Raw genomic sequence first — 25,521 nt, 5'->3', positions numbered from 1 at the left:
GATGGTGACACATTTACACTGAGTATATATAACAACAAACCAGTGGAGCATTTTCCTTGACGTAGATTGTGAGAGGAACATTGACAAATGCAGGTAAAGTGTCCTGGTTGTCTACCACGTTGATCAGCACATTCGCAGAAGAGGTCAAAGGCGGTGTTCCTAAATCCTGGAAACAGAATGATACTCACTGTCACAAAGTAGTATAGCACAAGAGGAATATGTCATCTCACAGTGACTGGCAAAGATCACAATTGTGATAGTGTTGAATAAGGCAGTGTGTATGTGTGTGTTTGTGTGTGTGTGTGTGTGTCTGTGTGTATGTCTGTGTCTGTCTCTGTGTGTGTGTCTGTCTGTCTGTCTGTCTGTGTCTGTCTGTCTGTCTCTCTGTGTGTGTGTCTGTCTATTGCTCTGTGTGTCTGTGTGTCTGTGTGTATGTCTGTGTCTGTCTCTGTGTGTGTGTGTCTGTCTGTCTGTCTGTGTCTATCGCTGTGCATGTGTCTGTGTGTGTGCATGTGCATGTGTGTGCACATGCATGTGCGTGTGAGTGTGCGCACTCTCATGTGCATATGTGTGCATGTGTGTGTGTCAACATAAATCAACTGCTCATTCAAACAATTCAGAAGTATAAACTCATGCGGGTAACACAACAACATCCCAAACATCTTGCTTACCACTGCCTTCAGAGTCATGGTGTAACTTCTTCGAGTTTCAAAGTCAAGTTTTCTCTGTAGAACTATGGACGATCTGTATCTCCCTGCCCCAGTCAAGGCTGTGTCCACAGTAAATATTTCACATGTTGCCTGCGACTGGAAAAATATTTTCAAACATAATCACATAACATATCACAAAATTTACAAAACCTACCAGTATATCACATCCACATATGGAACATCTGTAAGAACCCATTAATTAACTCTTTCTTACAATTAGTGACTTGATCTTGACCTACCATGAAGAGTACAGACTGATGGAAATACTGATGTCAGGAGCATGAACCCATAAACCTTTGTCCACATCAGTCTATCTGAGAAATACTCGCCAACCAATGACTGCCCCACATTCCCTCCCTTCTTCCACTCTCCTCCAATACCTACCCAACCAATGACTGCCCTATACATTATTTGCTGTGTCTTCCTCTCAGTTCCACTTGCTCCCACCACCAATGTCTGCCCCATACACTGTTTCCTCTCTTCTTCCTCTCTCCTATAAATCCTTCCCAACCAATGACTGCTCTATACATTATTACCTGCCTTTTTCTGCTCTGCTCCGATAGCTCCCCAACCAATGACTGCCCTATACATTATTCCCTGCCCTCTTCCTCTCTGTTGGGACTCAACCAAAAAGTACTAGAATTTGTACTTTCCTGAGAAATGAAATCCCAAATATGACTTATGCATTTGACCACTTTCTAAATGGCATCGTGTAATCATAGCTTTTGGTCGTGGGAGCCATGGCAATTCACACTGATCAGAGGGGTACACAAAGTACGCAGTCTAGACTACCAGTTGTCCGACTTTCATTTCTGTGGAAGTTGTGGTGGCTGAGCAGGCTAGGCAGCTGACTTTGTGTGCTGGCGATTAGGTGCCTGACTCTGAGGGTGTGGGTTCGAATCCTGGATGGGACTCAACCAAAAAGTACTAGAATTTGTACTTTCCTGAGAAAGTGAAATCCCAAATATAACTTATGTTGTGTTTGAAACATGGCCATCTTGCTTGTAAGTGGGGTACATTGAAGAGCACTTAGCCATTCAGAAAATAACATTTATGTGTGAGGTAAGATAATATTCCCTGCCTCTTTGCTCCAATAGCTCCACTAACAAAATCATTGACCCATACATCGTTCCCATGTTCTCTTCATCTCTGTTCCCCTAGCTCTCTTAACCAATGACGGCCCCAGACATCGTTTCCCTGTTTCTTCCTCTCTGTTCCCCAAGCTCCCCCCAACTCTGCACCACTAACCAATGACTGCCCCACACATCACAACCTGTTCTCTTCCTCTGTTTTTCTAGCTCTAATAACCAATGATTGCCCAACACATTGTTCCCCTGTCCTCTTCAACTCTGTTCCCCTATCTCCCATCACTAATGACTGTCCCACACATTGTTCCCCTGTCCTCTTCATCTCTGTTCCCCTAACTCCCCTAATTAATGACTGTCCCACACATTGTTCCCCTGTCCTCTTCATCTCTGTTCCCCTAACTCCCCTAATTAATGACTGTCCCACACATTGTTCCCCTGTCCTCTTCATCTCTGTTCCCCTAACTCCCCTAATTAATGACTGTCCCACACATTGTTCCCCTGTCCTCTTCATCTCTGTTCCCCTAACTCCCCTAATTAATGACTGTCCCACACATTGTTCCCCTGTCCTCTTCATCTCTGTTCCCTTAACTCCCCTCACTAATGACTGTCCCACACATTGTTCCCCTGTCCTCTTCATCTCTGTTCGACTAACACCCCTAATTAATGACTGTCCCACACATTGTTCCCCTGTCCTCTTCATCTCTGTTCGAGTAACACCCCTAATTAATGACTGTCCCACACATTGTTCCCTCTTCTCACCTTCCCTCCTCCACTAGGTCAAAAGTGACTAACCTGAGCATCACTTGAAGAACATGCGACTGTCACTCGGGCATTATCTGCAGCATCTTCATCCCATATCGATATACCGCTGAATACGGTACTTCCAACAGCAACATTCTGGAGACCAATACATCACATATGAAGGAACTACCAAATATACATCCTTGACAGACAATTAAGAATTACAACACAAGTTTATTTGCTTATTGTTTTTATTTTCTAGATGGGGATTTTATTTTCCAAAATGGTCATATCTTTGAACTAAAAATATGACAACCTAAATGATGCTGGCAGTTGATGCTGGCAGTTGTTCAATCTGCTTGGCAAAATATTTTCCATTAAAGACAATACTGTTCAATATTTCATCATATGATAGTCTGTAAGGTTGTGATAACTTACCTCATTCACCTTCTTGCTGTAGGGGCCATTGAGAAACTCAGGGGCATTATCATTAACATCTGTCAGTGTGATGTCAACCTCTACTGTTGTCTGCAAATATGGGAGAGACATTTCACATATGTAAGAACGGATCAAAAACCAATCCCACATTCAACATTAGCACCATAGCACTGGGAAAAGCCCATGGATATGTTAAAGAATAGCAGGTCCTATGTCCCAAAACAAAGACTACCCAAAGGGAATGACCAAAAATGAAGACACACAAAAGTCATCATTCATTGTTTGCCCTGAAATAGCATTCACGAGCAGCTTTACAATAACCATGTGGGATCATATTACGAGTGTAAATATGTACAGCCAAAAGTCCCAGTATTCTAACAGATGGTTTTACTCACTGTCAGTCCCCTCCCATCCCAGCAACTGAACACTGGTTTGAGCAGTCGAGAATTCTCTCCATTTGGATTGTTCTCAGCTTCTTCCAAATAGTTCTGAAAGTAAAACATAATACCAGGTGGTTGATAACATGAATCCACACACAGCTTGGTGTACTCGATCAGTGACAACTTCATGCACAATAACACATAACGCACAATAATCTACTCTATTTAGTAAGATACAAGAATATTTCACATTCAGATTATATATACACAAGAAACAGTACTATTGATACATCATACAGTCATGAAATTCAGAAAAGAAATTTCTGTGAAGTATGACAGTGATACTTAAGTTCAAATATTTTCATGCTGTGACTACCATACAATTTGATCCTGTTTTAAACACTACCACAGTCATTCGGGAGCATGTCAACCATTTGGGCTACCACAATCTATGCAGAGTTGTGTCCCTTGACCTTACCAAAAGCACATCTAAGATTTTGCTGGTGGTTTGTCATGGTAATGACTGCCATACTCTGAATCAGCATGTCTCCTCCATTCATGGCACCCAGTGACACAACTCAAATACTGTCAGAGACAGTACACCATCAGAAACTCCCAAGTGTCACAACAGATAGATCATGGATGTCAGCAAACAGGTCAGTGAACCAATAAATAGGTCCTACCTCTCTGTCCAATAGCCGGCTAACGGTGACCTCGCCTGTTGCTTCATTCACCTCCAATGTCTGACTCTGTACCCCATAGCCCTGAATTGGGTCCCCATCATTATCTTTGCAGGACAGCGTACCCACACTAGTGCCTGTAACAAAATGTTAAGCAAAACTTGAATAATACTGGGGTTTTTCAGGTTTTCCAAAACGTCCCTGAAGAAAACTTGAGGGGATCTAACTGAGCGCTGTGCACTAGGAGCCACTCATGTAACCATTATAAGGTTGCTGTTGTTCATCATTCCTTCTCGAATATGACCTTTGACATCAGTTGTACGAGGATTGGCTGAAAAGTTCTAAGCCTCACTGTGAAAAAAAGTTACAAAGTCCACGTTTGTAATTTATTTTTCTACATAGTCCCCTTCCAAGTTCACACACTTTTGCCAGCGATGCTGCCCGAATCCCGGTCAGAAAGAAATCTTCCACAGCTACCCTAAAAAATCAGTCACAGCGGAAATGATGTCATCATTACTTGCAAAATGGCGACCGGCGAGTTCCTTTTTCATTTTGGGGAACAGGTGGAAGTCAGAAGGAGCCAAATCAGGTGAATAAGGAGGATGGTCAATGAGTTCAAAGCCACAATCGCGGATTGTTGACATGGCCACCACCGATTTGTGAACAGGCGCATTGTCTTGGTGGAAGAGGACACCTTTAGCGATCATCTCTCGTCGTTTGGCTTTGATTGCTTCTCGCAACTGGTTCAGTAGATCAGCATAGTATCTGCCGTTGATAGTTTGACCTTTTTCAAGATAATCAATGAGCAGAATACCCCTGGAATCCCAAAAGACTGATGCCATCAACTTTCCAGCTGAAGGAACAGACTTGGCTTTCTTCGGAGCTGGTGAATCAGGATGCTTCCACTGTTTTGACTGTAGTTTTGTTTCTGGTTGAAAGTGATGTATCCAGGTCTCATCCATAGTTACAAATCGTGCCACAAAATCATCGGGATCTGCTTCAAAACGACGCAAATTGTCAAGGGACGTCTGGAACCTGACACGTTTCTGTTCTGCTGTCAAGAGCTTTGGCACCCATCTTGCAGAAACTTTAGTCATTCCTAATTCGTTGGTGATATGCTCAACCCTCTCATGAGAGATGCCCACTACACTAGCAATATGTCGAGTAGTCAATCGTCGATCATCCATCAACATATCGAGCACTTGCGTGATGTTTTCTGGAGTGGTTGCTGTTGAAGGCCTTCCTGAGCGTGGGTCATCATCAAGGCTTTGTCTGCCACGCTTAAATTCTGCAGCCCACTTCTTTACTGTGGAAAATGAAGGAGCATCATCCCCTAGAGTGGAGACCATGTCAGCATGTATCTGTGTTGGGGACATCCCTTTCTTTTGCAAGTACTTGATGACTGCCCTGTATTCAGTTTTGTCCATTTCTGATGATTTCAGAGGGTAGGTTTACCAAAAGAGCTGTAGTTGAGATAAAACTATTAGTACGTTTGTAGTTCTTGTGTCTATGATTCACTAAATGATTGTCCTCATTGGTGCCAAACACCTGTCTCTACCTGGTGGGGAAAAACCACTCAGACTGAGAACTTTTCAGCCAACCCTCGTATGTTGAGCTGCACCTATGGGCCCGGAGATGGTTCGCAAGGTCAACTCGGGCAAGAAAGCCTCAGAAATGCGTTGGGGTTGTACTGTTGATTCTGACTGCTCTGAACTCTTGCATGTGGCATTTCTCCTTATAAGAAAACTACTCAGATAACCATTATCAAGTGTATGAGTGAAAGGCTGCAATGCTCTCTGAAAGAAGTCATGAATGGCTAAAAATAATCTTCAAACATCATGCACTGAATACAAAAATGATGATATCACGATACTGCTGTTTCAAGAGTTGTTACCAGGCTATTCTGAAGTTTCATTTCAACAATTAAAAATGACAAATTATAATGTAATTACATACACATGGAAAAAAAGTACTGCAACACAAAAACATTTTTTCATAGCATTAGGAAAAAAATCTTTAAACCATAACAAAAAGAAAGTATCCAAACCTCAGACTTCCTAACCTCACTCTACTGCCTTCCTCATTGACTGCATCACGCTTTGAATTTGGTGGTTTTAATTTGAGGTGCAATACTTTTGTCAATGTGTAGATATCAACCATAACATCGTCTAAGACGTAAAATTCCCTTGAAACAGCATAAATCATCATATTCTCATGATATCACTGCTACAGAAGTCTACATTAGACTTTGGTAGACTTGTCAGTTAACTAACCAGCAAGTCTGACCATGGCAAACATCATAGGCTGATAATCATGTAATATAAGAAATATTCCCTTTCTACAAGTAGAAGTCTACTAATAGCATTACTATTCTGTGTTCATTTCCTAACCAGTACAAAAACACTGCACAGAAGTTTGCGGAATGAAAAGTACATTTTATACAAAACTTTGGTAAGCACAATAAGATCTGTTTCTATCAGCGTTCGAAATACATGTAATGGCCAGTCAGGAGGCCCAGCACCGGTTGTTAGTGCATCGGGCCGGTAGTTTCAAATATCTGTAGGCACTTGTGGCCTTCAGTAAATTATCTGTCTTTCTTAACAACTGGAATCTTTCCCTTGTTTTTTTCCATTATTAACGTTCAGGAATCAATCATGAACCATTATGTTACAATAACTTATGGTATTGCTGGTATTTCAGCACATTGCACACAGGAATGCCAGTACTAGTCTTGAACAAACAAAAAAGTCTCTCTGTCCCATGGGCTTCACTAACTGATTTTGCAGAAACAGTGTGAAACTGTGTACAGTGTAGTCTATTTCATATTTATCTGTGTGATTTTAACCAAATGGGCCTACAGATTTCATTCATGTAGATAGTAAAGTCTGCAGGCTGCAGCAGGCCCTAATGGCCAAATGGCAGATGAAAGTATTGCAAACACAGGTTTCAATATATTACATACCTTGAAACTATACATTTTTTTAATTAAAATTATACGAGCAACAAAGTAACTTGTCCTGATTAATCTTCCACTTGCCCTGATTTTTATGACATAATGATGCTGATGAAATTATGAAAGGATATATCACAATGGTATTTGATGTTAGTGTTTAATAGCCAAGAACATAACCCTGCTTTATTATCACTGCAAAATTTAAAAGCTACATTTTGAGTAGATATGAAATGAAACCTAAGGTGGAGATTATCTAGTACCCTACAAACCAGTAAGATGCCGTTATTTGATTGATTGAAAACAGGCCCCAGGCACCGGGCAATGGGATATTTTGAACCCCTGTTATAATACAATAAACAACACTAAAACTAGTATGTAGCATTTGCTACAGTGAATAATTTGCCATGACAAAAGGTGTAAGAAATCCCCTCAGAACCAGCAAAATCTTGGTTTGAGAGTCAGAAACAGTTATACTGAATGTAACACACACAGCGATGTTGCATCTAGATCAATCTTGACAATCAGACAAAGAGGTCGACGGGTGCAGATAGGCCGAACAATGACAACAACAGTAAATTTGTGTGTGTGCATGTGTCAACACAACAACCAGCCTTAGATATAGAGTCACTCAGTGTCTAATATACTTTTAAGAAGAAGTGGGCCCTTGGCCCATGGTTAATTTAAATAGTGGGACATTTGCCACTGTAGGTGGGTGATCAGAAAAGGAGGAGACAATGCATTCAGTGCAATTTTTATGAATTTGTCATGCAAATAGCTGTTCAGTTGTATCAAATAAAGTGTTAATTCATATTGAATTGCTGCCTTTTCTTTACCAGGAAGCATATGTTTCACTGCCATTTTCATTTGTCCCTTCAGCCATTCAGCTTGGACATCAAGTTGATGGTCGGCACTATCAGCAAGTCTCTTGAGCGTGGAAGTATGGAAATTATCAGTTCCACCAGTGAAAACATTATGTTTTCCATTTTTCGGACAAAGTGCACAAGTGATTTTGTTTTCACACTCATTATAAAGGAACACACGGATACAAACCTTGCCATTTTGTTTGGAACGAACAGGTTGATGTTTTGTTCTCAGTTTTAACATCGGTCACAGTATCATTGGCTTTTGATAGTTTCATCTCAATTATTGATTAGAACTGTCATCACTTGACTTTGCAATGGTTTTGGCATTTTCTCTATCTTCTTTTGTTCTTTTTTGCTTCGCAAAACACAGCAGCAAACGACTTTTCAGCCACATTTTATGTCAGTAACTGCACACTCTCTTTTCATCTTCAGTTACTGCCCCTTGACATAGACCTGGGAAATACACTGGCATAACTCTTAATGTATAATGAAACAGCATGACTTGAGAAAGCTACGTATCATAAGCTGAGAGCATTGATTTAGGCACCGCATTAGATGTGGGTAAATCGTGTACAGCACTGCTGGGATTATGAATGCCAATTTATTGCCTAGAATTGAGAATATATGTTGTAAATATTTAAGACTTTGGTATGTTTTTATATGATTGATATGAGTTAACTTATTTTTATAGAGCACCAATCAGACTAACGAGGTTAAGGGACAGTGTGTCATTACTAACTGTCATGCGCCAATGGCACAAAGGCATGGTCTAGATTAGACTCTGATTCACTGATTCTTGTGCTTTCCAGCAAATGGCCTTGTCTCTACCAAGTCACTTTCAAAACACACCAAATTACAGAAAATAGACCCTTGTAACATATTTTAACCTTGCTTTAGGGTACTATGTAACTATTTAACTATGAATATTAAAACCGTTTCATGTCACCCTGGTAAACACAGTTTGTTTGCTGTAAAAAATCAAAACTGTTTCCTCTCAGAGAGTAAGACTCTCAGCCATAAACCTCACAAACAATACATCATTATGAACATGTCCAGATAGCCAAATAGCTCACCTATTGCTGTGTTTTCCAAGATACCCTGCTTGGAAAGCCGATCAAGAAGGTTACCATCTACCCTCTGACCATTTTCTTCCGTAACGAAAAAGGGAGCCGAGTTAACTGAAACAAAAAACGTGAGGCTGTAAATGATAAAGAAGGTGAAGATTGAGGCAGAGTTTCCAGTAAATATTGTTCCAACATGACATCATTCTGCATATTCAAACAAGTGCTTGCAAGCTGGGCCATGTTGAAGTAGTAAATATTTGTTTGTGAAACCATTAAAGATTAGCCAAACTTCCTTCTTCTATGGAATTGTCCAGCATTGCTAAGATCCACAGCTGTCAATTCCTGAGAGTTTGCCTCTCTGATCAATAACATAATTTGCACAGAATTTCTTATATAGTTAAACCTCACACGACAAGAATTAAGTTATGAATTCTTGGTGTCTATGGAATAAGTAACTGTCCTGCCACAAATGCCTCACATAGTTGCCCCTAGTCATGGGCTAAGTCAGAGATGAATGAATGCAATGTTAATACATCACAGAATTAAAGAAGGTCCTTTTCGAGAAAATCTCCAATAAAAAAAAATTCCAAATTAAAAATCCCTGATAATCCCTGCTTGTGTGTCTTGAAGTGATTTGGAGAGACATTGTAGGATGACTGTTTTGATCATGTTGATAACACTTGCCTTGTAACATATGTCATATTTGTGATTACACTTTTTCAGGCACACTTACCTTGTTGATAACTTGGGGCAATCAACCCTAAAAACAAAGACAAGAAACAGTGAGTTAATGAGGTAATGTACTCCTATGACTAGGATATATTAAGACAGACTAAGTCATCAGTGACACAACATTATCACTGCTGAAATCACTGACATGTTACAAATACTGAAGCATAGACACGGCAAGGCATTCCATTCCCTTACCTGAAAGTATTGCCGACAACAGCAGCACAGCTGACCCCATCGTGTTGTGGGCCAACAATTTCAGTCTGGAACAAGGTAGGGAAAACATTATGTAGAAGAGTTGCTCAATGCACCTGAACATGAGTACAGTCCATTTGAGTCAAAATCACCCCAATGAATTGCACTCTAACTCGAAAAAAAATAATCACAAATGACTCAGACCAACGCCAAAGTAATCAGGAAAAACACACCAACTCTGCAAAATTTTGTTATAATTTTTGACAACAAAATATAAGAGTTGCTTGACAAACCATCATTATTTTCATTTCATACTGCAAAATTTGTGACATGGGTCTAGCAATAGCTCAGGTAACAGCCAGGTAAGCATCTCAATACCTGGACCCATTATGATCACAGGTAATGTGACTATTAGGTTAAACAATGTAAAAAGATATTCTTTCACAATTTGAAGGTTGTACTGTCTTCCAAAAGATTTAGGTATAATTAGAGTCACTTCTTTTTTATTTTATTACATGGTTAGGATATTTTGAAAAAATCCAAATTTTAGGTATTATTTTGCCATTTCTTTCAAATTTGAGGTCAGGAATGAACATAATGGGTATTCTGGTAGAGAAAGGTAACATTGGGTAGAACATTTGGACCCATCCCTAATCACAATTTTATCTTGACAACCCCCCACAACAACAATAGCAGACTAATGACTGTCATTTATAAACACCATACTTTTTTCCAATCAGGCATTTGTATAAATATAAGCATGTATGAAAAGACCATAATATTCACTGTTTTGTTTTCATTATGATTTGCACTCATTCTTTTATGACTGTATGAACATGTAAGCTCCCTGGCCTTTGTACAGTATACATACTGGCTAGTGAACGGTTATCACCGCATATCAGTTACATACAGCCAATAAACCAGTATCTCATGTGCACAGTTTTAGTCAATTACAATTCCATTATTTTTGTCTAATTGTATTTGATAACAATATGTGACAGCAAAAGAAAATTCTCCATGTTAAGTAACATAAGAGGAAAATTAAAGATAAATTTGCAGACCCTATAAAAATGATGTAACTTAGTTAGGGGTATGTCCTGTAACTTATATAATAGCAAGTTCATGTTCATAAGTCAATTATTGTTTCATTTCATATCAATCAACTGTAAATGAAACAATGAATTAGTCAGACAATCATTTGTTCAAGGTTACTATATGGTATAAATATATGTATAACTTCATGATTGGTATGAGAAACGGAACAGCAATAACTGTTAGTTGTAAAAAAACATCTATGTACACTTGTCAACTTGCATCACTTTTGGGCATATATATATAAAATATTCCTTCCATATTTCTTATATTACCATTTATTGGAATAAATGAAAATGAGCAGTCATAAGTTAACCGAATGTAATGGGTTTTTTTTTAACTTACTGTTTACATGAGACTGGATCCAGTAAATGAAACAGAACAAACAACCCCTATTTTTATCAATCAGGCGCTGAAAAGCAGGTGACGATCAATTTCCCATGGGTTGGGTATATTTACCATATATCTTCGTTTATGACTACTATTAACATTTTATACATTATGTAATAAAGTTACAGTGTGTATAGCAGGAGGTAGTACTCAAAATTTATAATCACATGTGAAATACTCGAACAAACATGATACCAAATCTTTAAGCATTTCTTATACATCACGTTACACATCTCCTTATGTCTACAAAGTTTTACTTATTCCTACCTGTTCCTTCCTCTGTTGTTATTTCACGAATTATCCATAGACAGTATTTACGATATGTTTCCACCGCTCCCTTGCACACCCTGAGCCACCCCGACTTTCAGGTAAGCATTCATGCCAGTCTACAAGCGACCGGTTTGGTGAGTACAAAAATAGAAACATATTGTTGACAATCAATTTTTAGCTCCTCCCACTGTGAACATTTTCGCAGGTGCGGAAATGTAAATTGCGGAACGAGAAAAGGATACGATACTGTATAAAATGTTGGCTGATATATATTGCCCTAAAATTTGCATTGAGCATGTATTGACTTTATTCCTTCATACAGAAACACAGGAATCTGCGTCTGTGACAAAAGACATAAACAATGACGTCCCATAACCTGTTAGCTAATGTACAAAATGCAAATAATATTGAGTTCTTTTTGTTGGAACTGCTGACAGTTTTAATTATGTTGATTAAATACCTTGTTTCAATGATCCTGTGGTGCATGTCATACTTGGTATTACACTCAGTTTAGTACAAATTTAAGTATTTTTGTTGTGTTTCAGAGTCAAATCCGGGATTCAAATCAACACCCTAAGAGTCAGTCACCAAATCGCCTTCACACTAAGTCAGCCGTCTAACCCACTCAGCCACCGCGACTTCCACACCACTTACATTTGACCAATTTCTAAATGCAATTTTGTATTCATACTTTGCATTGTTTTTCGTCCACGTTTTTTCTTAGGGTAGTTTGTTAATCGTTTCAGATTGAAGCTCTTTGAACGAATGGGGTTACATGCGTTCATGGTAAGCCTTCTAGAATGTAATGACGGATAATAGGGGCAGTTACTTTATTACCATCCGTCTCATAGTCCCCGAACCACATTTTTGCACATGAAGGAAGCTCTGGGGCTTAACACCTGCTGTAATGTAAATTAATGGCCTGAAAGACTAATCTTGCTTTTGTATCCATCTTCAAATAACTTCTTCAAGAACGGCTTTTCATGTATTGTATCCTACAAGTAGAGGTACATGTTCTCGTTAGTTTATTTCTGAATCCGATATCAGTAATCGTTGGTCAACTTCAATGCGTACATATAGCCTATGTCTTTCCAATGCGAAAAAACACTCCGAATGAAATCCGGAGGAAAGATTACTTTTGGTGAGTAATTTAAAAGAACGAAAGATAATAGTGACGCAGAAAAGGCCGATTATTTTGCCACGGTTCATTGGTAATGACTACCTAGTGCATTCATGACTACAGTACATGCAGCTGGCCTCTAAGCCTTGGGGCGCACTAACAAGGCATCGTTGCAAGAGAATGGTGCCCAAGGGGCTTGTATGGTGTCTGAAGCGAAGTAAGTAAGTAAGTAAGTAAGTAAGTAACACAAACATATCCACGTCCCGATAACATTAACACGCAAAAATATTTTCTAAACAAACAACATTTAAGCCAGTAAACTATATTAATGACATAGCTTTGAATTCAATCTTGAAATACATTGATTTCAATGTGAACCAGTTACGAATTGTGAGAAATTTGTGAACGCGTGTATATACACATACTTAAAATCATATTTCGTTTCAGATTCCACGAGTCCCGTTATTCCATCCACAGAGTAAGAATGGCGGCGAATGCAAATAGGCAGCCGGCTCAGAGAGAGTGGCAGAACCGGTTTTGCCTTCCTGTGACTATGAATAGCAACAACAATAACGATACATGCTGCATAACCAGGCTGAGAGGTTTTCGCGATCTTACCAGGGCGTGTGGATATAACAGTGGGAACCGTGAGTATATGGACGATTATATTACCAGAATCTTAACAAATATTTTTAAGACAACGCTATACTGACTGAACTGTACGATTGTTTAAAATGTTCGTTAAAATCTTATTCCCAACGACACTGAATATAGTGACTATCCAAAGGCGTACAGTAATGATTTAATTATGCTAAAGGCAATATGCTTCTTTTCGAATGTTCTGACAGTTCAGAAATAAACAGGAATTAAATAGGTTTTTTATGTGAAGAATTTTTACTTATTGTGCCGCATATGTGTACATGACAGGCCAGAGACCATATACCGGTATATGGTCTCTGGACAGGCATTATGTTCTGAGATCCATCACGTTTTATAAACATATTATGCATGTGTTTCTTATGTTGTCTCAAAATTGAAAAATTCATAAAATGTACATATAGCATCATAGCAAAATAACTTTTTATGAGAGTTAGAAATATTTCAAACATCTTTCATAAGGTTTATTGGCTTAAATAATGCCTACAGTGATAGCCCAAATAGGTAGTGCTACTGTGCTACATTGTATTACATTGTTACATTGTCATTTGATGTTGTTATGACATATTTTTTAGGTATGTCATTGACTCAGAATTTTAGTATGAAATATCAACTCATAAATATGAGGGTAAATTGAGATTAGTAATAGAATTAAACATCTTTAAGTGGTATATACAGACTGGAATATTATCATCTTGGTGCTGCAGGGATTTACCTTGAGTCCTGTATTTAAGGGTCCCTGGGATGCATTCTTATAATTTTCAGGGGTCAAGGAGAACAAAATGGTGGTCCCAGACACTTAAATATTATTATGAATACTGTTATAGTACTGTGTATCATGATCAACACATTTACTGTTACAGTACTCAAATGAAAATGATATCACAACCCAGCTAGTATCCATGTCAGTGATAACTTTCTGTTTACTTGATTGGAGTTTTTACAAAAGTATTTGCACTTTTTCTGCATCCTTGTGGATGCGCTGATAAATCTTGTTGCACCCACAGTCAATTTTTATGCATGTAGAACTCAGGAATTGCATCCTGTAAATCCCTGTAATACTGTGGCTAATATAATATATTAATGGTCCATATAGTCAGTTACAGGGGCAGAGAATCATGTATGGTAATGAAATGGAGTAGTGGACTATGCAATTTTGATTACTTCAGAGTCAGGAATCTGTCTTTGATCATGTGGACAGGTGTCTTGGTTGATGAGTGAAATGTCAGTCACTCCAAACTGCTCTTGATGCATTGTAGGTGTATTGAACATTATTATGCATCCCTGTGGGAGCAGTATGTTTTTTCTTGCAACCATTTACTGGAACTGTACACACTGGACTCACAGAAGATGTACTGATGTTAGAAGATTGTTCATTTCAATATCAAGATGTACAGTTGTATGTCCTTTATGTTGACATGGCTGACAGTAATGTCAGCCAAACAAAAAGAATGGTAGAGTCTAGGAAGGATTTGGGTAAAGAGACGATATAGAACCATCATAATTAATCAAATCCTGAGTACTAGTGAGACAAGGTAGAATAATTTTAACACCTTAAGCCAGCATATGCCTCTCACTGATTGGACAATAACTTAATCACATTTGATGTAATGTGGTTTGTTTATTCACAACTGACATACAAAACGTGACATATATATTTTGGTTGTTATCATATATTCTGTCATTCACTTAATGAAAGGGCGAGAAGTAGCCCAGAAACATTTTTGTTGTAAATATTAAAGAAGTTCTAAATCCATACAATATGTTGTTATGTTACCTACCATCTTGTAAGTGCCAATGAAACATCTGACATCCCAAACCTTAACTAACCCATAGTTCTGAAGTAACATTCCTGTTTGATGCCAATCAGATCTATTTCAATAAAATAATTATGAGTTTTTAAGTGAAACTTGACGAGCAAGAATGTTTCACGCTCTTTGAGTTCAGTTGAGAGTTTGTGCCATAGAACTGCAGCAATATAACTGAAAGATCTTTGGACAAATCGTTTCAAATTAGTCTTTGGAATGTGGAAGAGATGCTGGTCTTCAGAACAAAGGACTCTGCATGGTTTATACACTTGTGAGAGTTTGACAAGATATGATGGGGCTGATCCATGGTAGCATTGGTACGCCATTGGTACAGCAAGACTGTTGACAAAAGCAGGTGGATGAAAGTATCTTTAGTTAGAAATAACAACATGCTTGGATCAAACATACTTATTAATACTTATTCACATAATATATTGTTTTATAATGAAAGTTGGTTTCTTAAGTTTGTCGCAATTAAGAACACTTAAAATAATGGACAAAATATTTAGGTTTGTATTTTTCAGCATATACATATCTTTGTGTTTGGGGTTTTGGATGCTTAAGATAATCTGTTATTGTCTAAGGTATAAAACATAATGAACAATGGAAAAACACATAACACGCAAGTATTTACGATATTTGTGAATGCAAGCCATCATGCAAGTATTTACAATGTTTGAGTGAACACAAGCCATCATGCAAGTATTTACAATGTTTGAATGAACACAAGCCATCATGCAAGTATTTACAATGTCCGTGTGATGCTTCCTGCTGTATTATATAGACTGACTTCTGATAAAATGGTGTCTGAAAACCTTTGATCAAACAATATATTATGTTGTAATATATTTACTATTAATATAGTATTATGTTTCTTATGTGACTATAGATTTTTTGTGTATTTTTTGTCACCCTTTTGTAGAAGAACGCTAGTCCCACAGCTTGGTTCCCTGGTGTGGAAGCACAAGATGGGTGCTCAGAAAGATATTGCCTGCCTGTTGTTGGTAGCCATTGGTAAGTGTTTATGTATGAATGGCATTAACATGGAAGATTCACTGAGTCAAAATGACACCACTGAAGTTGAATTATAATATAGCAATAGTTTTGACAGTTTGTCACTCTGTTCTGCTCTGTAGACTACTTATATACTGGGGTTTTTTTTTCATATTCTGCACAGAAAACGGATCCATCATCTTGAAAAATATTCTTTGTAATATGATTTATATTTTCACATGTGGCTTTTTTATTATGCTGTAGTCAGTGGATCTGTAAAACTTAAAATTAGAATATTAGTCATGAAGCAGGTAAGTATACAAAATATCGCACATTCAGTGAATGCTTGATTTTCTTATTCGTAATAATATGTTTTTACAATTTCCAGTAAACACAAGGAAGTTAATATTTCCCCCTATGACATATTTTTGTTCCAGTGAGGCATGTTAGTTGAACACAGGTGTAGATCTTGTTTTGTTGTAGTGTTACTTCATCTTCATGCTGGCTCTTCATAGACTCTCAGTTTCCTCAACAGTGTAGATTTGCAGTGCATCTACTCATCAGAATATCATGAATATTGGATAGTGGTACATGTACATTACTTTTGTTGCAGTGGTGGTCAACGCACAAAGGGCTCCATATTTCACACAAAATATGAATTTAGCTAAAATTGATGAAACAGCATCTGTTGGTAAGTGTTTGACTCATGTGTTTATTTTTCAAGCAGTGTTTTAATGCTGTCACCAACCTCATAGAGATGTGTCAGTTTTAGCCGGTTGTTTCCATTGACCTTGCTAAAAGGTTATTTAAAAATGTGTCTTTAACTGGTTTAAGAATGTTTTGTCTGCCTAACTGCTGCAAGAGATAACTTATTGAAACTGAGCATATTTGGAATTTTTTGTGAAAATACTGACAATATGTCAGATTTGTACATTTGCCCCCAAATTGCCTTTCAGTAATGCGTACTAGGGCATGGCAGTAGCTACAGCTTTGATACACTCTTAATGAAAATAGAAAAACAGGTACATGTGTAAATCATTTATATGAGAATGGTAAACAGACAGATTGTTCATTAATGACAAAAGCCTAAAACTTTTATACATTTATTGACTGATGCATACTGATCAGTTTCAGAAATGGAGGGCACTTAAATATATTTGTAATGCGGATGAGCACAAGGTTTACTTGTTGCTAACGGACACCATTTTTCCTGCTTTCGCTTGTATTATATTAATGAGGTTTGTAAAAATCAACTCTGCACCAGACAATCAAGTGATCAACAGCATGAGTATCAATCTACACAGCTGGGATATGATGGCATATGTCAGCCAAGTCGGGTTTTCTAACCCGTATCTTCATGGGTCTAACATTTGACATCAGCCTCCCTCACACCCTCGAGCAACACAAATTACCTTTTCACATATACCCATGGCAGTCCTACCTAAAAATGGTATGTTCAGTATACTGAATCATGCTGTGTTCATTGCTGTGGAGTGCTTGAAGAATATCAGCAGGAATGGCCACCTGATCCCATTAGTCGCTTCTTAAGTCAAGCATGGATTCCAGTGAAACAATTCATATTTGCATGCATCTTTACCCAAAATAATAATTGTCCACATTTTCAGGTTAAATGTCTAGAGGGGCCAGTGCATTTAAAGGTCACATGCAGTGTAAAACACAACTTTGCAGATTCTGATAGCTTTCGGTATTTGTTACCGAAACAAATCATCAAAAATGCCAATTCAACCTATAAGTTAAAAAACGCGATGAAAAAAAGCCTGCAAGATCAGAGTTCAAACGATATCACTAGTTTTACCCCAGAGCAAGTAAATAATTTACTCACTACATAAACAAAAAAGAAAAACATGCTGAGTTCTACACCACTCTTCATTGTTTCCACTTTGTCTTTACTCCTTTTAGAGCTTTGTTAATTAAAGTTTAAATAATAGGTACAAGACACATACTGTTACTCTGCATGTTCTGTCCACAAAACATTTCAGTGTAAAGGTCTCAAACTGATCTTTCCTTATGGGTCCCATTTTCCCATGATGCCATGGTCCTGAGCAAAGTGGTGTATGCATTGAGACATTACATCATGTGTGCTATACTTTGGTGATTGAGCTCATGTGGGTACTGTACCAACTGTATTTTTTTTTAAAGTGGGCATTATGAATGTTGAGTGGATGTTACATTTTCCGTTACCCACTGCTTTCAAATATGTGGGTATTTCAGTGATTTTACTCACCTAAGCATATGTCATTGAGTATGTTTACTAAGCAGGTATGAACTGCTTTATGTCATACCTAATCAAATCAGCTTGAATATAATGGAAATGATTCCATAAAAAATCACTCATCCTTTGCTGACAGTACAACATTAATTATACCAACAGTGCAATCGATGTCTTTTTCATTATGCAAGAGATTGTCCAAATTTATTCCGTGTACAGGTGTTTTAAAACTTTTGCGTATCTTCCATTTTCAATCCGATTTTCTGTATTTTACCTGGATACGCATGTTATCTGGGCTTCTGTGAAATGATCTAAAAGATAGAGAGCAATTCCATCAAAACATTACAATGGCCAGCAGGATGCCCAGTTATAAACCTCATTGAACATCTTTTGGGCTTTGTTAGATGCAAAGTTCGAGCTGGAGCATAGCTGTTCAGAGTGAAAAATTGAGGTATACATACACTGTATCTGGAATGCCAGAGGAATCAGATGCTTGTAATACTATGTTTGACTGGCAGTATGAGGATGAAACTGGCAGAAGTTATAAGTGTAAGGAATGGCTACACATGATACAGGTTTGGTCACCTTGTGGGTCATGCAGTCAGAACAACCATTGTCTAAAAACTTTGAGATTTCTGTGGTAGTTGTGGTGACCAAACTTTCCAACATTGTTGATGTTCACATTTTTGTTTACTCTGCTGAGACTGCAGTGATGTGTTTAACCGTTACTATGTTTCAGTATTGATTTTGTTGAACTCTGTAAACTCTGTTACAGTTACCATTTTGGTTTTCATAGCATACGCACCAAGATGTGCATTATTGCAGAATAATGTTCACAGATATATTTCATTATGGCCTTGAGCATGAAGTCCAAATTCAGTATTGTGTCATTTTATGTGTCATTTTTAGAATAACTGCCATGGGGCCTGTAAGCGAAGCCAATTGATTTTATGTATCGCCATGAGTTTTCAATTTCTAATGAAATATTTCATGAATGTGAACATAGTATATTAATTTAAAAACCAAAACATGACAACTTAATTATGCTGGTATTTTCTGAAGGAAACATATAGAAAATATGTCATTGAACTTCTATAAATAAGTGGGTTTTTGTAAAAGACAAAAACAAAAACAAAATATATTGTACAAGTGCAATTTAGTGATGTTTACTGGAATAAAATATGACTGATTCCCTTGCAAAAGACAAATTTGAAGTATTTGTCAAATGATTTTATGACATGATTTTATTGTTAAAAACAAATCCAAAACTTTAACTTATAAATTATTGTTCTGTTCTTTTGCCAAATATTACAAAGAAGTTGACATCCATAAGGCTGGCTTTTCTTATGCTTTCTACTTCTAAATTCCCTTCAAAGATTTAATAGTACATTTGTTTTCAGTCATTATGAATCAGATGAAACTATAACATACTTATATTTTGTTCATGGAGCTCCATTTTTGAAAAGCTGTCTGCTACTCTCCATTTAGTATGCAAGGAGCATTTTTGTTTTGGGAATGTTTTAAATTAATGTAATTTAACCATTTCCTGTCCCTGTAAACAATTAACAGTGAAAGTATTGATTTACAATGATTGCCTATGCAGACTATGTAAGTAGAAACATTAAAAACAGTATGACACTTTTTGTCTACTACACATGCACGCGCCGGCATTAAAATATGTGCCTCTTATCTGAAATTTTTCTAGTTCTTAGATATGATGACCAACTTGCTTTTATCATTGACACATTTTTTATGGATTTTAATTGATCTTGGCAGTTTCATTATTATGCTTCAGAGCTAAATAGCTTGTTGAGGTAAAAATATTTATATAAAAATAAAACAGCTTGTGGAAATATTATCCTGGGACATTACTTCCCATGGAAGAATCTCCATGGCAACATAAATATCATTTGTCATGGAAACATCAGTTAAGACCAAACACTACTTCAGTTAGGTGTATGTAAGCAGAACAATATACTTATCTACTTCAGGTTCGGTTGTCTACACTCTGAAATGTTTGGATTATGATGGAGGAAATGTCACTTACGATATTGATGCTGACATGTTCATCGTGGATGAGTTCACAGGAGAAGTGTTTCTCATTCTCCCACTGAATTATGAGAGTGAGGTATGTGTGAAGATGCCACAGATTAAACAACTGCATTATTTGTGTTCCACAGCTTTTGTGAGACTCATGTGATTTTCTCTAGTTAATGCTAAATTGTCAAGCTCTGCTGATATACCAGTTTCAACTGTGTGGTTACAACATTTGACTGCCACAAATATTTGGCCAATACACTGTTAGATGTTTTTGTCACAAGACTGTAAATACATTAGGGGTGACTATTGTGATAGTTGATAGTCTATTACATGCACTTCATGTCATGTATATGTAGAGTAGCTCAGGTCAACCTGAACGTACTGTATTGACAGTCACAGTTTTTCATTTCCACCATTGATTTACTGCCATCGGAGACTCTTCAGAGACAGCCCTAAGAACAACATCAACTGTCCTGATGACTGAGGTGCATCTAGTTTATGTTATCATTTTTTTGTCACTAACATGAATTCTAACAGGTCTTTGTGAAAAGCCATTTTAATTTTGTGCACTAATGTGTTTCTTTTTCAGCAAAGAGTTCTGAGAATCACTGTCTACTGTATTGATCAGGAGGGCCTTATCGTAAGTGTTTCAGTTTTTGATATTATAAACCTAAAGTGTGTTTCTCACTATATATTAGGTCATCTCTTGCCTTCCCAGGATAACCGCATTTGAGGTTTTTGTTTTGGAGGGACAGGTTTTACTTTTGGCTAGAAAGACCTCTTCCCAGGTTTTACTTTTCTTTAGTAAGACGGCTTCCCAGGTTTTACTTTTCCTGACTTTATATGAACATCAACATTCAAATGATACATAAGTGTCTGAAATCAACTGAAAAAAATCTTTCAAGATTAAACTCACAATACGAATGTCTTAGGCGGAATTGGAACTGCAAATCTCACATCCTCACATCCGTAGGCAGATGCTCTACCGCACGGTCACCAGGTCGATGGAGATGGTGGGGTTAAATTATCTACTTATAGTTACTGTCATTAAATTGATTTTACACGCACGTCAGTTATTTTTATGTAGCTTCATGAAGTTATCATCTACATTGTAATTGCCTATCATTGGCGGTATATATGTTCCAAGAAACACTTTGGTTTTACATTGTCCACCAAAACCTCAGAGGCATGTTTTCTCCTATACTTAGAATCCTAATGAAATGGTAGATCTCCTTTGAAGGGCATTTTAGAAGTTGCACAGATGAAGGAAAACTAAGTTCTATGGAAAGTCAACTTCTTTATTGCAATGGTTGCAATGTTTTGGTGTAGGCACTAACACCGTTATCACATAAGTGATACGTAGAGTTGTAACATGGAGAATATATACATAGCTGCAAGTGTGTATATATAACTGACAAAGTTGATATATATTGGATTGCTGGTGAGTGATGTGAGCAGAGTAGGTGTATAGACAGAGTAATAGTGATTAAAACAACATGTTGAATGAGTTTATACAATAGATAAGTCAATGTATACTGACATGGTTGAAGAGAGTAGGTTGATGTAGGTTGATGTGATTGGTTATGATCACAATACACAAAAGGGAGCATGGATGGGTTATGGGTGGATTAATGGTGATCTTTTGTTAGGTGGTGATAGGTTGATGAGATGAAAAGGCCTTGATCCCTGTTAATGGTTGATTGATACTCATAGGAGTAGGAAGCACTGAGACTAGCCCAGACCCTACCTCCCGCCCTTAGCTGTCATCTTACCTCCTTCTCCTCACCAAGAGACTTTCACAACGATTGCCACCGGCGAGCCCTCGCCCCCTGCTTTCTAGGCCCTTGCCCTCACTTACGTAACACTCTACTCACTGTATATATACCGAAAACAGAGACCACATACCGATCGGTATATGGTCCCTGCCGAAAACTACAAATCTCCAGATATAAATGGAACCCACCTTACCGACTGGCTAAACGACCAAAACCTATACACACTCAATGATAACCAACCTACACGATACCCCCTCACAAGTCTATAGTCACCCACAGTCATCAACATAACAATCACTACACCCAAACTCACATAAGCGGAAGGTCCACGAATGACACCTGGGGCAGCGACCACTGCCAGATCAAAATCACAATAAACTCACACATCCCCACTCCCAATGCATCCACCAACACCACACCCACCACACCTACAGAAAATAGATATAACCTCAAAAAAGCAGACTGGCACAAATTCAACACACTATGTAAACAAATCGACATCAACACCATCCAAGACCCAGACATCAACATCTTCAACGACAGTTACACTACATCTTAAATATAACCAATAAATGCATTCCCACTTTTCAACTCAACCCCACACAAGAAACCATCCCCTGGTGGAGCACTGAAATAATCAACGCCAGAAAGGCAAGAAAAAGGGTCCTTAATCAGTCAAAAAGGGACCGTTTCAAATTATCTTTAGCTAAAAAACTAAGAAATCAAACCAAAGAATTAATCAGGGCAGCAAAATTTAACCACTGGAAAAAATTCTGCTCCACCCTCAGGCTCTCAAAACAAAATCTGAGGCACATGTGGAATAAATTTAAAGACATAAAAGGGTGTGTAAGAGAAAAAACCATTTCAACTAATTTCCCGGACCTACCCACAAACAAAGCTGAGACAAATAACTACCCACCCGCTTTCCAAAACACCATTAAAAACCACCCAACATACACACAGCATCCACCCCACACAGAACTCCCCATAAACAAAATCATCACTATCCACGAACTAACATCAGCACTTAAAAACAAAAAATCAGCCTCGGCCCCTGGTCCAGATACACTCACATACACAATGCTCAACAAACTCCCACCTAACATGCAACACATCACCCTTACCCTCTTTAATAAAATCTGGACCTCAGGTGTATTCCAGACACTTGCAAAACAGCCAGGGTGGTGCCTATCCTCAAGCCGGGGAAACCCTGCTCTGAACCTGATTCTTTTGGCCCCATCTCCCTTACCTCCAATCTCTGCAAAACTGTAGAAACAATAATAACAGGCTCAAACATGTAATTCTAACCAAAAACCTTACTAAAGAGGACCAGTGCGGCTTCACTCCGAACTGACAATGTTTAGACCACATTTTACATTTGGAACAACACATCAAGGTCGCCCATGCACAAAAACAGTACACTATGGCCATTTTCATTGATTTTAGCAAAGCTTTCAACATGGTTTGGCACAAAGGCCTACTACAAAAACTCCAAAACCATCCCATTCATGGACACATTTCACTCACTCATTCCTTAACAACAGACAAATAATTCTCAAAACTTACAACACCCTTTCAGACCCTTACCCATTAGAAAATGGGACCCCCAGGGCAGTATACTATCACCCACCCTCTTTAACTTTATGATTAACAATATCTTCCCTGAATCATGGCCAGAGAAATCTCAAGAGCAAATTTCGCAAATGACATTGGACGTCCTCAGCCTCAATTAAACAAGCTACTATCAAGTGTCAAAAAATGCTAAATTACATTCAAAATTGGGCCCATAAGTGGGGGTTCCTCCTAAATGTCAAAAAAAAGGTGGGCATTCTCTTCAAAAAACCCTATGTGCAAAATTATACACCCAAACTTCATCTTAATAATCAAAAAATTGAGTTAAAAAAAGAAACCAAATTCCTTTGCATATCTTTTGACCAACACCTAACACAGACACCCCATATTCATAACTTGGTCAACTCCTGTCAAAAAGATCTTAACTTAATCAGAGAAATTAGGGGCACAAACTGGGGTGCCAACAAACACACACAAATTTACATATACAAAACTCTTATACTATCGAGGCTAGACCACACAGCTCTGGTCCTCCACTCACTCTCCCTACGCCAACATCCAAAAACTAAGCTCCATCCGATTCCAAGCCCTCAATCTTGCTCTTGGTGCAAGGAATGGCACCTCCCTCAGCACACTCCTTCTACTTGCAGGCACCACTTCAATCACACAAAGAATGAACCAAACTTCACTCACTTACTGGGCTGGGGCCCAGTACAACCCACTATACAAACACATCACACAAAAATATGACAAAATTAAGAGATCCACGCTAAAAAAATTTCAATCTAACCCACATAAGGCCGTCTATCTCACTCACCTCCACAGTCTGCTACACTCACAACAACTAAATAATGTGCAGCACCTCCCATTACAAGCTACAATCACGACAAACCACCACCGACCACTGACACCACCCTCAACTCCACGCTCCAAAACTTACCCAATAACACCACAGCAAACATCTCACTCAACTACATCAACTCAAACTACCCACACCCAAATATATAACGACGCATCCTCAACCCATACAAACACACCGACATACATGTACAACAAACACCCCTGGAGAACGAACAGCAATCCTCACTGCACGTCACCTAATTCCCTTCCTCCCCCAATCTAACTTCCTCATCCTCTCCGACTCACTCAGCTCCATCAAACAAATACACAGCATGCACTCCCAAGTCACGTCCAGATCTCATCCACAACATAGTTATTCAGACAGATTCACTCAAACGCGTAAATAAAAACATTATATTCCTATGGATCCCGAGCCACACAAACATACCTGGTAACGATACAGCAGACACAGCAGCCAAACTTGCAACAACCCACATATCACCCAACATTAACTTCCACACACACGAAACAGAAATCAAACAACTCATTAAATCCAACATACAACATCTAAACTTACATCACATCAGCGCCAATAAATCCACATGGGTGAAATCTATAAAAACATCACCAATCACTAAAACCTCACATTCTCCAACATTAAACACATTCACACAGTCATAAACAGACTCATTATAGACATCACAAACTTAAACCACACTCTATTCAAAACAGGCATACAGATGGCCGATGCAATAAACAAGAAGACATTAACCATATACTCACTCAATGCACAACACAACAAACCAACATATTGCAGCTTCATCACAGTATACCACCCAAATATCACAACAACATTCACTTATTACTTAATCCCCACAACCCCCCCCCCCCAC

The 25,521-nt window shown here is 38.1% G+C and overlaps 2 protein-coding genes across 2 annotated transcripts in view; one reads left to right on the top strand and one right to left on the bottom strand.

Moving 5' to 3' along the window:
* Nucleotides 1–11,717, bottom strand: part of LOC137285235 (cadherin-87A-like) — a 38,658-nt gene extending 26,941 nt beyond the window's left edge. Inside the window, exons 1-10 of the mRNA XM_067817534.1 lie at nucleotides 11,591–11,717; nucleotides 9,845–9,909; nucleotides 9,651–9,677; nucleotides 8,927–9,031; nucleotides 4,041–4,174; nucleotides 3,373–3,465; nucleotides 2,978–3,067; nucleotides 2,591–2,695; nucleotides 672–806; nucleotides 41–166 (exon numbers count right to left, since the gene is read on the bottom strand). Coding sequence (XP_067673635.1) covers nucleotides 41–166; nucleotides 672–806; nucleotides 2,591–2,695; nucleotides 2,978–3,067; nucleotides 3,373–3,465; nucleotides 4,041–4,174; nucleotides 8,927–9,031; nucleotides 9,651–9,677; nucleotides 9,845–9,884 — 855 coding nt within the window. The 5' untranslated portion in view covers nucleotides 9,885–9,909; nucleotides 11,591–11,717. The remainder of the gene's footprint in view (nucleotides 1–40; nucleotides 167–671; nucleotides 807–2,590; nucleotides 2,696–2,977; nucleotides 3,068–3,372; nucleotides 3,466–4,040; nucleotides 4,175–8,926; nucleotides 9,032–9,650; nucleotides 9,678–9,844; nucleotides 9,910–11,590) is intronic.
* A 1,558-nt stretch (nucleotides 11,718–13,275) lies between these two features.
* Nucleotides 13,276–25,521, top strand: part of LOC137285233 (cadherin-87A-like) — a 43,714-nt gene continuing 31,468 nt past the window's right edge. The window contains exons 1-5 of the mRNA XM_067817528.1: nucleotides 13,276–13,360; nucleotides 16,101–16,192; nucleotides 16,785–16,862; nucleotides 20,393–20,529; nucleotides 21,031–21,081. Coding sequence (XP_067673629.1) covers nucleotides 16,147–16,192; nucleotides 16,785–16,862; nucleotides 20,393–20,529; nucleotides 21,031–21,081 — 312 coding nt within the window. The 5' untranslated portion in view covers nucleotides 13,276–13,360; nucleotides 16,101–16,146. The remainder of the gene's footprint in view (nucleotides 13,361–16,100; nucleotides 16,193–16,784; nucleotides 16,863–20,392; nucleotides 20,530–21,030; nucleotides 21,082–25,521) is intronic.

The sequence above is a fragment of the Haliotis asinina genome, chromosome 5 (genome assembly GCF_037392515.1).
Source record: "Haliotis asinina isolate JCU_RB_2024 chromosome 5, JCU_Hal_asi_v2, whole genome shotgun sequence".
NCBI classification, from domain to species: Eukaryota; Metazoa; Mollusca; class Gastropoda; order Lepetellida; family Haliotidae; genus Haliotis; species Haliotis asinina.
This window is presented reverse-complemented; position numbering and strand designations above follow the sequence as displayed.